The 13,426-nt window shown below is 38.9% G+C and overlaps 1 protein-coding gene across 1 annotated transcript; it reads right to left on the bottom strand.

Moving 5' to 3' along the window:
• Positions 1-4,317: 4,317 nt before the first annotated feature.
• On the bottom strand, positions 4,318-5,271 carry LOC311606589 (olfactory receptor 1N2; the record flags this gene model as incomplete). Its single annotated transcript, XM_084797920.1, has 1 exon — positions 4,318-5,271. The coding sequence occupies one exon, from the start codon at positions 5,269-5,271 to the stop codon at positions 4,318-4,320; it is 954 nt and encodes a 317-aa protein (XP_084654046.1).
• Positions 5,272-13,426: the final 8,155 nt, after the last annotated feature.

Genomic DNA, 13,426 nt, shown 5'->3' with positions numbered 1-13,426 from the left:
ACAGCTGTTTCACACATCAATTCACAGCAGCTGTGGTTGCTTGCATGTGATCAAGCCAGTCAAAATTCCAGTGTAGATGAAATAGCCTCCAGCCCCCAGGGTCCCTAAAGGATGTGCTTTTGGTAGCTGACGGATGTTGAGGAAAGACATTGTTCTTTGGGTTCTGAGCACTGGTAGGCTGCTAATTTCCCAGTGGATTGATAAACAGTATGTGCACACTAGTAATATTAATTGAACCAATGGACTTATTAATAACAAAAAGTGAGAGAGGACATGAACCAGGAAGGGAGATGGGATCGAGCACTAAAAGAAATTGCAGGGATGGTGGTGGGTGGATATGAGCAATATACATTGTATGAGTTCATAGGACTTTCAAACAATTAAAAAGTATTAAATAATTAATTAATGTTGTGCTTTTTATTTATTCAATAAAAAAGTGATAATGGTTATAAAATGTGCACTAAGGGGGAACTTAAATGGCACCAGAGAGGAGAGATTGGATGAAAAGAAAAAGGGAAACAAAACAAAGCATGCCAGGTAGCAAGAAAGACAGGAAAAGTTTGAAATCAATGTCTAGTACGCTATGACTACAAAGTTCTTTGAAATTTTAATCGAGTAATGGACCATTACAGTAGAGAGACATCCTCATAAAATACTGATTTTAGATGATTTGTACTAATTTTCTGAATAAAGATAAGTAAAATATTAGAATGAAATATTCTACATTTTCTCTTGAGAGAAATGTAATAATTGAATAATGAGTAATTATAAACACTGTAGAAAGTGTGAAATCAAAACCCAAGCCCAGCAATTGATGCTACTGTAGCCAGGAATCATTTTCCAAAACACAAAAAAATGAGGTGTTGGTAATTTAAGTAACAACTCCAACCCCATCTAGATGGGTTAGAAAGAAGCACCCCTTGATTTTAAGCATACATTTAAAATATGTATATTCAACAAACCAAGCTTTCACCCAAAAAGACTGGAGAATAGAAAAAACTGAATCTAGTGGAAGAAATAGCAATAGTTAGAGCAGAAATCTATTAAACTGGAACAAGAGATCACAGATAGTAGTAATGACACAAAAAGCTGATGCTTTGCACAGATGAGCAAAACTCACTTTTTGGAGTTAGGGTTTTGTTATGCAGGACAGGCTGTCTTTGAGCTGGGATCCTGCAGCTCCCAAGGTCTGAGATTTTAGGCATGAGCCACTGCAACTCAATGCAAAAATCAATAAAACAATGTCTCTAGCAGGAGAGATAGACAGAGAAGACAGATGAAGAAGAGGGGCAGGAGAGAGATGGACTAAGGAAAGGGGAGAAAGGAACAGAAATAAGAAGTAAGTAAGGAGCTTCACTACAGAACCATGGATAATGAAACACATAACAAAGGAACATTAAAGAAAAATCCTTGCGAATTTCTGAAATTTGTGGACAAATGGATTGAACTAGAAATGATCATAATGAGTGAGCTAACCCAGAAGCAGAGAGACTCAAATAGTATATACTCACTTATAACTGGACACTAGCACAAGGGGCATGTCTCATGAAAGTCTGCACTGATCAGGAAAGTAGGACAGAGGGGGAGGGCATCCTATTGGGACTCTAGGTGAGAGAAATATAGGTGATAGGGAAATAGATGGATCCAGAGGGTCCTAGAAACCTACAAGAAGAACACTATGATAGGAGGATCTGGGCCCAGGGGTTTGCTCGATCTATGGCACCAATCAAGGACAATACATGCAGTCATCATCAAACCCCTACCCAGACTTAGCCAAGGGATAGGACATTCTCCACAGTTAAGTGGAGACTGGGGACTGACTTTCACATGAACTCTGGTGCCCCATATTTGGCCATGTCCCCTTGATGGAGAGGCCAGATGGCGCTCAGAGGAAGGATAGCAGACTACCAAGAGGAAACTTGATACCCTAGCATCATATTCAAGGGGAGGAGGTCCTCTTCAGTCACAGTCATAGGGAAGGGGAATGGGGTGAAAGTGGGAGGATGGAGGAATGGGAGGATGCAGGGGATGGGATAGCAATTGAGATGTAATATGAATAATTTTATTTTTCAATAGCCAATGGACAGAACACTCTCCACAGTAGAGTGGAGAGTGGGATATTACTTTCTCACATACTCTGGTGCCTCACCTTTGACTATGTCCCCTGGACAGGGAGACCTGGTGGCACTCAGAGGAAGGACAGCAGGTTACCAAGAAGAGACTTGATACCCTATGATCATATAGAGGGGGAGGTAATCCCCCTCAGGAACAGTCATAGGGGAGGGGAATAAGGGGAAATTGGGAGGGAGGGAAGAATGGGAGGATACAAGGGATGGGATAACCATTGAGATGTAACAAGAATAAATTAATAAAGGAGGAAAAAATAAAATGAAAGATGAACAACAACAACAAAATAAAAATAAAATAAAAATAAAAAACATGACAAAAAAGAAAGAAAAAAGAAAAATCCTTGCTCACAAGTTTGCTAGCTCAAATGAAGTGGACCAATTCCTTGAAAGTAACAGTCTGCTTAAGCCCACACAAGAAGAAAAATTTAAAAATCAATAGATCTATGTCTATTAAATAAATAGCACGACCCTCCCAAACAGGAGGCACCAAACCTCAAAAGTTTCACCAAGAAATTATACCAAAATTTTAAGGGAAAACTGGTACCAGGTTTCCATAATCTCTTCTATTAAATAGGAGCTGAGGGAGTATAATGCTATTATCACTGTAATACAAATAATTTGGAAAATATGGAATGAGAGAGGAAAACTGATAACCAATGGCTCTCATTAAAATTGGTTTGAAATCTTCATTACACACTGAAAATATTATATACAACACTGAAACAAGCATAATTATATATCATGACAAAGTGGTATTTAATTCCAGCTATGTAAAGCTGCTTAGAATTAGAACAATTATTGTAAATTATCACATCAACAAGCTAAGAAAGGAAAAGTTACACAACATATATATAAAGTATTAGACAAAATTCAATGCCCATTCATATGTTATTAATTAAAACTCAGCAAATAGGAAACACAGAGAAACCACCTCCATTGGATAAACAATATCTCTGAAAACCTTAAGAAAATGTCATACTTAGTGGCCAGCAACTGTTTTCTCATTAATACTAGAAACAGGCATAAAGGTTCCCTTTCACCATTATTGTTCAATGACATTCTGGAAGTCCTATCTTATGGAAAATGATAAGAAAGGGAAATAAAACATGTATAGATTGGGAAGAAAAAATATATAATTGTCTTTGTTTGCAGAAAAATTTAAAAATTGCTAAATAAATGCTCATAGAAACAGTACGAAATTATATAAAGATTTATAAAAGGTAATATACAGAAGTTCATTTATTCTTTTTACTATTTTTTGACATTGTGTTGCTGTGTAGCTCAGGCCGGCTTTGAACTCACAATGGAGCTTGTGAATTCTTCGTCCTTAGATTCCTGAGGATTAGAATTACAAGAAATTACTACCCTGCCTGGATGATTAATTTCTTTCTTATATACCAGGAATGAACAAATTTTTCAAAATTAAAAACACATTTAAATTTACACTAACACCAACCCAAAATGAAAAATGTGCACATGACAAAATATATAAAAAGCTTTCTATAAAAGTGTCACAATTAATGAAAAAGCAACCATGATTAAAGTCTGTGACTTTTGATAATCCTAATTTGCACCACAATGATTTTGGTATAATTATTGTACTCAAAACTTTGAGTACACCTGATTTTTTATAACTTCAAGAAACATTTAATGTAAAACTTCAGAGAATGAATCATGTATTTATGATTGGCATAAAACTGGCACATTTTAGTTACTTAAGACATTTTTTCTTTCAAAATATTCATTATGAAAGCAAAGAAAAAGAAACAGAAAGGACATACCATATGTATTACTTTGATATTTGTCTCTTATGGCCATAGCACAGTAGTATGTGTGTTCTCTTGAAACTTTCCTTGTCATGGTCACCACAGAGTTACAAAATAGAAGTCACAGGCCCTAGGCTCAAACCTACCTAAGTTTTGGCAAAATGGGTGGCAGTGTAGATGTTTGCATCCTTGTCGCATAGTGCCATCACATGCTTGCCTCAATGACTCCAGGCTGGACAGCATACAACTCAGTTCCTCATGGTTGATATACTGGTTTTAAAGCCAAGGATCAGGGGTGATGTTCTTTTGTGAGCAAAGGTTGTCCGAAAGACTGAGGTATAGGGTCTCATTTATCATCATAGCCTGACCCTTTTCTTCTGTTTTAACTCATAATCACTGAAGTGATGGATTAAGCCTTAGATTTACAGTAAGAGGACTGCTTTTCCACCACCAAAAAGTTTTCCTAGAGCCTCTTTCATGTCTCTATTCCTCAAGCTGTAGATGAATGGATTCAGCATGGGAATCACAATCATATAGAGAATGGCAGCCTTACTTTCCCTCTCTGTAGAGTGACTAGAGGGGGGAAGTAAATACACACCCATCAGAGATCCGTAGAAGAGCAGAACCACTGTAAGATGGGAGCCACAGGTAGAGAAGGCTTTCCATCGCCCTCCAGGAGAAGGGATGCCCAACACGGCCCAGGAAATACGGACATAGGAGAAGACGATCAACATAAGAGGGATACTGAGAAACACCAAGCCCATGGTAATGATCATCAGCTCATTAATGTGGATGTCAGAGCAGGCAAGTTTCAGCAGAGCACTGGGATCACAGTAGAAGTGGGGGATGGCCCTGTGGGCACAGAAAGCCACACGGGTCAACAGCAGTGTGTGCATCAGGGCGGGGCAGTTGGTCAGCACCCAGCACATACTCAGCATTAATGCACAGAGTTGTGGGCTCATAGCTGTGCTGTAATGGAGTGGCTGGCAGATGGCTACATAGCGGTCATAGGCCATCACAGCAAGAAGGCAGTTGTCAAGGCCACCAAACATCAGGAGGAAATACAGCTGGGCAAGGCACCCAGAATAGGAGATGGTCTGACTCTGGGTATAAATGTTGACAAGCATTTTGGGGACTGAAGCAGAAGTGAAACAAGCATCAGTTAAGGACAGATTGGCCAAGAAGAAGTACATAGGAGTGTGCAGGTGCAGGTCAGAGCTGATGACAAGGATGATGAGGAGGTTCCCCACCACAGTGACCAGGTACATGCCCAGGAAGACACTAAATAGAAGAGGCTGCTCCCCTGGCTGCTCAGAGAGTCCCAGAAGGAGGAAGTCTGAAGCACCAGATTGGTTCACTCTGCTTGATTTTCCCATCCTGCTCAGCTCTTGTCATCCATGTCCAAATGAAAATTCTCTGGGTGCTAATACTTAATCATTAGATCAGCTTGTAGATATGACATTGTATCGCCAGAACTACCTGGGATGGAGAGGAGAGATTCTGTGATCCTTGCCCATGAGCATCTCTGGGTATCACTGAAAATAAAATATGTGCAGAACATTTTATAGAACCAAAATAAACAATTAAAAACTAGTGAACACCCAAATGCAAATGTTGCTCTCTATGTTGCCACAGACTCTGCACAAAAGAGATCAGTTTGATTAGAGAAGTGAGCACAGGCTATTGGAAGGAGGTGGGAATGACATACAACCTTGTTGGGGATATTTGAAAAGTACTTTAACTTTGTGTATTAGGGAAGAGAAGGTGTAGATCATCATAACTCCCCCTCCTCTCCCAGTGCACACAACACACACACACACACACACACACACACACACACACACACACACACACACACACACACGTACGTGTGGGCATTGAACTTTCTGTGTTGACAGTGAAAATAACTTTGAAGGAAAGATGAGCTGGTTCCTAATCCTAGGACTCAGCCTCATCCATTTAAAGCAGTCCTGAGCTTTCCCCTAACTGAGAGCACTGGCCATACGCGTGTCCTCCAAAATGTCTTTCTTTGTTCCCACTCCCCTTTTTTTATATCTCCCTGTGACAATCTGGGGTTTGACACTGAAGGACCCCTTTCTTCCCTCCTGTGGTTTTACTCTGTCTCTCTGTCTCTCTCTGTCTGTCTCTCTTTCTCTGTCTGTCTCTGTGTCTCTCTGTCTCTGTCTGTCTCTCTGTCTCTCTGTCTCTCTCTCTCATGCTTGGTTTTCACCAGAGGTGAGGAAAATAAAGGGTTTTAGATCTCTTTTCTGCCAGTAGCTTTGTCTGCCATCTGTGGATTTAGTGTAGGCTGGTGTTACACAGCCTTTGTAAGGACGATGACCCTAGAGGATTCAAGATCTTTCAGTCCCCTGTTTAATCCATGGTCCATAAAGAGTCTTCTAATCTTAAGAAGAGACTTGGATTCCATACACCTCAATATTTGCCTATTTAGGGGCAAGTGATATGGGTGCATGACTGTCTCCCTGTGTGTGTGTGTGTGTGTGTGTGTGTGTGTGTGTGTGTGTGTGTGTGTGTGTGCGTGCGTGTGCGTGCGTGCATGCATGCATGCACTTAAACATGTTTGAAGGTGAATTTTATCCCTTCCAGGTTTCCTGGTCCTCACCTGTCACAGTGTGCATCAATATCAAGCATCGTCAAATTCTCAAGTTTCCTCCTTTAGCTGGAAAGTTCTCAGTGAAGACCTGACAGAGACATTTTCTGACTTGGTCTGTAAAGCTGACATCCATGGAGTCTTGTGTTGTTTGAGAACACCTAGGGTGTATGACTGAAATTTCTTGGACCAAGAAAGGACATGGGTTTCTTGGGTATATAAAGGTTCCTAACAGACAATCTCCCAAAGCACTTATTAAAGGCAACCCAAGTGTCACTGCAGAACCTTCTCTCCAGCCACCTCTCTGTGGGTCCTACGGGACCTAGGGCATTCCTTTCCTCAAAGGCTCAGATGTCAGGTGCAGGTCTCTGAAGTGTGATTCTGAATCTCCTGCTGGCATGTACTTTAGATTGACTAGCTAGCCTGCTGGGACTCCTCTCTATGCACTGGACAACTCTCTCTAACCTTTGCCCTTGCTAATCCTCAAAACATCTGAAAGTCATGAGTGAGGCAGCATACAGAAAGCATAGCAACTATGTCAACTCACCTACAGCAACTGCTGGGAAAGCTGTGTCTATCTTCCATATTTCTGTTAACAAGCCAGCTCTTCCTGAACAGTTCAGTATATGACCACAAGTAAGAAACCAAGCTGAGAATGCTGGAACTACAGTGTTCTGTGGAGGAACCTTCAGGAGGAATAGCAAAACAGCTTTAGAACTCATGGAATGTGGCCCACCAGTTAGCACAACCATGGTAGGAGTGCCTCAGGAGGCAGAGCCCTAAAGACTACAGGTCCTGAGGACTTTATGTTGTCAATGGAGCATTGCTCTGCCTGTTGCCTGTGCAGCCACCATATCCCTAATAATATATGTATTGTATGAAAACTCAAGGGGCTTCTAGCCCCTCACTGGGCAGTATCATTGACACTTAAACAATAATGGGGCTTGGTCATTTTCAGGCATTTCTGCTGGAGTAGATTAATAATTTACCCACCCTTCTTGGAAATAACTTAGAGATGTAGATTGCTAGAAATGACCACCACCCTTAAAAATATTTTAGAAAAATAAGATTATTTAATAAAGTCAGGCTAAGTTGTTTTTGTTAGTTGCTCTGATGTAGAAAATCTTAGGGAACAATTTAAAGTTCAGAAAAGTGTACTATTAATAATTGAACTAGGGACCTTTTGAGGTTAGGTAGCAAGAACCCAAGTAGCACTAGCTGATGTGATGGAAGCTGAGATGCTGAGCAGGTGATTAATTTCTTGTACCCATTTTTGCCCTCAGCTTCTTGGTATGATTTAATAAAAGTTGTTAATGAGTAGATGTGCACCTTGAGGATTTAAAGTAGAGATAGCTGATTGTTTTTATATAAAAGTTTAGATTTGCGATTCTCTTAAGATTTTTATAAGAGTACTTTTTAAGATAATTGATTTTTTTTTCTTTGTAACTTAAAATTGCAGCCTGGCAGTGAAAAGAGAAAATGGCTGAAAAATTACTTTCCTTGCTTACACTTTGCTAATCTATAACTCATTGATTAGTACTAATGTTTGTGAGTTCTTGGATATAATTTGTTTTTAATATTTGTTTCTCACCCATGATACATGAAACCTTTGCCTAGTGAGGGCACTGGGGAACATATTGTAATTGCTTGCTTAAAGAAAAATAGAATGTAACTACATGTGATTTTTTTTACTGCTTGAAAGATTTAGTAGAAATATATAAGCTATGGAAGAAAAAAAATAAAGTTCTCGGAGCCTGTTGGAATTTGTTTCATCCATTCAATATGCATGTGTGTTATGTCTATGTATGTAAAGTTGCTTGAAGCTCACTCTTTGACTCTTTGGAGTTCACTCCATCCACCCAATGTGTGAGTGAGTGAGTGAGTGAGTGTGTGTGTGTGTGTGTGTGTGTGTGTGTATGTATGCATCTATGAGTGTATATGTATGTACGAATGTATGTATATATGTATATATGCATGTGCATGTGTGAAATTGTTGAAGCTTGTTAGAACTTACTCATTGGAGCGTCTCTTGCTTCATACACTGCATAAATTCATGATTTTATTCCTCCTTTTCTTTTTTAATTTTTATTTCCTTTAATTCAAATAATTTATTCAAATTACAACTTGATTGCTATCCCCTCACTTGTATCTTCTCATTTGCCCCTCCCTCCCTCTTTCATCCTATTACCCTCCCCTAGGGCTGTGACAGAAAGAGGTCTCCTCCCCCACCATATGATCACAGCCTATCAGGTCCCATCCTAGTAACCTGCTTACCCTTCCTCTGAGTGCCACAGGCCTCCCCACCATGGGGAAGTAGTCAAACACGGGGCACCAGAGTTCATGTCAGAGTCAGTCTCCACTCTTCACACAACTGTGGACAATGCGCTGTCCATTGGCTAGATATGAATAGGGGTTCTAGGTTTACTGAGTGCATTGTCCTTGGTTGGTACAGTAGTTTGTGCAGGGGCCCTGGGTCCATATCTGTCAGCCTTGATGGTCTTCTTGTAGGGTTCCAGAACCCTCTGAGTCCTTCTATTTCCCCATCCTCCCATACCCCTCTCTTTGGAGTTCCAATAGTGTCACAACCCCTCCAATGGAGTCTGTGTGACAAATACTACTGCACAACCTGAGGCAACAACCCCTACTCAGGGAGAGCCTCCTGGAAAGGGTCTTATGTTCCTGCCAGGAGTAGTTAATTATAGCCTTCCTTTCATTGTGTTGGAATATCCTGTCTCTATTATTTCTCCTAACTTTACTCCTAAATTGGGACTTTTCAGGTATGACAACATTGCTATGTGACACCCTCACTTGGGTCTGAAGCCAGGGACCGTTCAGGCTTGGAGTTCACTGCCAAGCTCTGCAGGTCTTCTCCACTTATCAAAGAAATATGGCTAACAATTATTTATTAGTTAGTAATTTATATTGTGCCTTACAAAGAAGTAAAGTGTTTCAGATATCTCCAGATAGTGGCACTCAGATATTAGAAAAGAATTAAGAAAAGAAATAAGAAAAAAATTGTCTTGATTTCCAAACCCCCAGAACCAGGTGCTGGGCAAAAATTAATGAAAGAATGTTGACCCTTGACAAAGAGAGCATATGCATACTGATACCAAGCCAATTACTTAAGAATGATGACGTATTTACTGTGTATTTTGTACCCTGTATTGTTTCATTTAACATTGTAATTCAAATTACAACAATACTATTACTTTACATTCTGTACTTGTACTGTGTGTGCCTAAAATGTTTCACTGATTTCCTTGAATCTACTCTATGGGAAAATGTAGCCACAAAACACTCCCTGTTTCAAAAACTGTGTATAAAATTCTAGACTGCTTGCCTGCAAAATATACTCAGATTCAAACCCTATCCCTGGGTTTGTTTCTGTTTGTCACTCTGCTATCTCTGTCCACCGATGCTTCGAGAACTCCTGTTCCCAAGGACCTATACCCAACTGAGACGGTTTGTGTAACAGTAGGAAATTCCAGCATCTCTACCAATCCCCTGATGAGTGAACACTCTCAGAGAACATCCATGTTGGGCTGGTATCCAATTATAAATGACTATATATCATGTGTATCTTTCTGGGTCTGGGTTAACTCACTCAGGATGATCATTTCTAGTTCCATCCATTTGCCTGCAAATTTCAACATTTCCTTCATTTTCATAGCTGAGTAGTATTCCATAGTGTAAATGTACCACACTTTCTTTATCCATTCTTCCAGTGAAGGACATCTATGTTGTTTCCAGGTTCTTTCTATTACGAATAAGGCTGCTATGAACATGGTTGAGCATATGTCCTTGTTGTGTGGTGGAGCATCTTTTGGGTATATTTCAAGGAGTGAAATATGTGGGTCTTGAGATAGTCCTATTCTCAATTTTCTGAAAAAGTGCCAAATTGATTTCCAAAGTGGCTGTATAAGTTTTCACTCCCAACAGCAATGAAGAAGTATTCCCTTTTCTCCACATCCTCACCAGCATGTACTATCATTTGATTTTTGATCTTATCCCCTCTGATGGGTGAAGAAGGAATCTAGGAGTTGGTTTGAATAGCATTTCTCTGATGACTAAGGATGTTGAGCATTTCTTTAAGTGTTTTTTGGCTGTTTGATATTCCTCTGTTGAGAATTCTCTGTGTAGCTCTGAACCCCATTTATTAATCAGGTTATTTGGTTTGGTGGTATTTAATTTCTTGAGCTCTTTATGAATTTTGGATTTTAGCCCTTTGTCAGATGTAGGATTGGTGAAGATCTTTTCCCAGTCAGTCGGCTGTAGCTTTGTTCCATTGACAGTGTCCTCTGCCCTACAGAAGCTTCTCAGCCACATGAGGTCCCATTTATTAACTCCAAGGTAACCTTGGAGCCTGGGCTGTTAATTTTTTGTTCTGGAAGTTGTCTCCTGTGCTAATGTGTTCCAGTCTTTTCCTCATTTTTTTCTTCTAACTGATTTAGTGTCTTTGGTTTTATGTTGAGGTCTTTGATCCACGTGGACTTGAGTTTTGTGCATTGTGACAAATACGGGTCTAATTGCATTTTTCTACACATAGACATCCATTTAGACCAGCACCATTTGTTAAAGATGCTATATTTTTTCCATTGAATAGATTTGATTTTGGCTATTGGCTCGCTGTATATAGCCTTTATTATGTTAAGGTATGTGTCTTGTATCCCTGATTTCTCCAAAGCTTTAAACATGAATGGGTGTTGGATTTTGTCAAATGGTTTTTCAGCATCTAAGGAGATGATCATGTGGGTTTTTCTTTCAGTTTGTTTATATGGGAGATTACATTGATGGATTTCCATATATTGAACAATTCTTGCATACTTGGAATGAAACCTACTTGGTCAGGGTGAATGATATTTTTGATGTGTTCTTGGTTTCAGCTTGTGAGTATTTTACTGAGTGTTTTTGCATCAATGTTCATAAGAGAAATTGGTCTGAAATTCTCTTTCTTTGTTGGGTCTTTGAGAGGTTTATTTATCAAGATGACTGTGGCTTCAAAGAATGAGTTTGGTAATGTTCCATCCATTTGTGGAGTAGTTTGAAGAATATCAGTATTTGCTCTTCTTTGAAATTCTGGTAGAATGGCTTTTTTTTTTTGGTTGGGAGACTTTTGAAGACTGCATCTATTTCTGTAGAAGAAATAGGACTATTTAATTTTTTATTTGATCTTGATTCAACTTTTGCAAATGAAGAAAATTGTTCATTTCCTTTAGATTCTCAAATTTTGTGGTGTATAAGCCTTTGAAGTAGGACCTAATGATTCTTTATATTTGTTCAGTGTTTGTTGTTATGTTACCGTTTTCATTTCTGATTTTGTTGATTTGCATAGTGCCTCTCTGCCTTTTCATTTGTTTAACTAATGGTTTGTCTATCTTCTTGATTTTCTCAAAAAACCCGATTTTGCTTTTGTTGGTTCTTTGAATTGTTCTCTTTGTTTCTAATTTATTGATTTCAGCCCTGAGTTTGATTATTTCTAGCCATCTACTCCTCTTGGGTGTTTCTGCTTTTTCCCCCCTAAGGCTTCCAGATGTATCACAAAGTTGCCTATTTGAGTTGTATCCAGTTTCTTTATGAAGGCACTCAGTGCTATGAGCTTTCCTCTTAGACCTTAGTTTTCAATGTGTACCATAAATTTGGGTATGTTGTACCTTCATTTTAATTGAATTTTAGGAAGTCCTTAATTTCTTGCTTTATTTCTTTCCTGACCTAGGTGTCATTGAGTAGAGAGGTGATCATTTCCATGTGTGTGTAGGCTTTTTATGATTTCTGTTGTTGAAGTCCAGCTTTAGTCTATGGTGGTCTGAAAGGTATTGTTTCAATCTTCTTGTATCTGTTGAGGCTTGCATTGTGACCTACTATATGGTCAATTTTGGAGATGGTTCCAGGAAGTGCTGATAAAAGATATAATCCTTTGTGTTCGGGTGAAAAGTTCTGTAGATATCTGTCAGATCCATTTGATCCATGACATCTGTTAGCATCATTATTTCTAAGTTTAGTTTCTGTTGCTTTGATCTATCCTTTTGTGAAAGTTGGGTGTTGAAGTCTCACACTATTAATGTATAGGGATTGGTGTGTGATTTAAACTTTGTTAATATTTCTTTTACAAGTGTGGGTGTCCTTGTATTGGAGGAATACAGAATTGTGATGTCATCTTGGTTGAATTTTCTTTTGATTAATTGTAGTTTAAAGTCTATTTATTATATATTAGAATGGCTATATCACATTCCTTCTTGTGTCCATTTGCTCGGAATAACTTTTTCCAGCCTTTTACCATGAGGCAATGTTTATTATTGTGGCTGAGATGTGTTTCTTTAATGCAGAAGAATGTTGGGTCTTGTTTATGCATCCATTCTGGCAGTTTGTGCCTTTTTATTGGAGACTTGAGACCATTGATGTTTAAATATATTAATGACCAATGACTGTTAGGTCCCTTGATTTTGATGTTGGTTGCAGGAGAGTGTTCGTGTGGTTATGTTTTGCAAAAGTGAAGTTATCTATTTCCTGTGTTGTCTTGGTTGTAGTTTGTTACTTTGAGTTGGAGTTTTCCTTCTAGTAACTTCTGTAGGGCCAGATTTGTGAATAGGTACTATTTGAATTTCTTTTTGTCATGAAATATCTTGTTTTCACCATCAATGGTTATTGAAATTTTTGATGGATATAGTAGTCTGGACTGGCATCTGTGGTCTCTTAGGATTTACATAACCTCTGCCTAGGCCCTTCTGGTTTTTGTTATCTCTGCTGAAAAGTCATCTGTAATTCTTTTAGGTTTGCCATTATGTTACTTGGCCTTTTTTCCCTTGTCGCCTTTAATATTTTTCTTTGTTCTGTACATTTTGTTTTGATTATTATGTGGTGGGAGGATTTTCTTTTCTGGTCTATTCTATTGGTGTTCTGTAGGCATCTTGAATGTTTATATG

This window comes from Acomys minous (genome assembly GCF_964271855.1).
Source record: "Acomys minous genome assembly, chromosome: 10".
Taxonomy (NCBI): Eukaryota; Metazoa; Chordata; class Mammalia; order Rodentia; family Muridae; genus Acomys; species Acomys minous.
The sequence above is the reverse complement of the archived record's forward strand: the minus strand, read 5'-3'. Positions and strand labels throughout refer to the sequence as shown.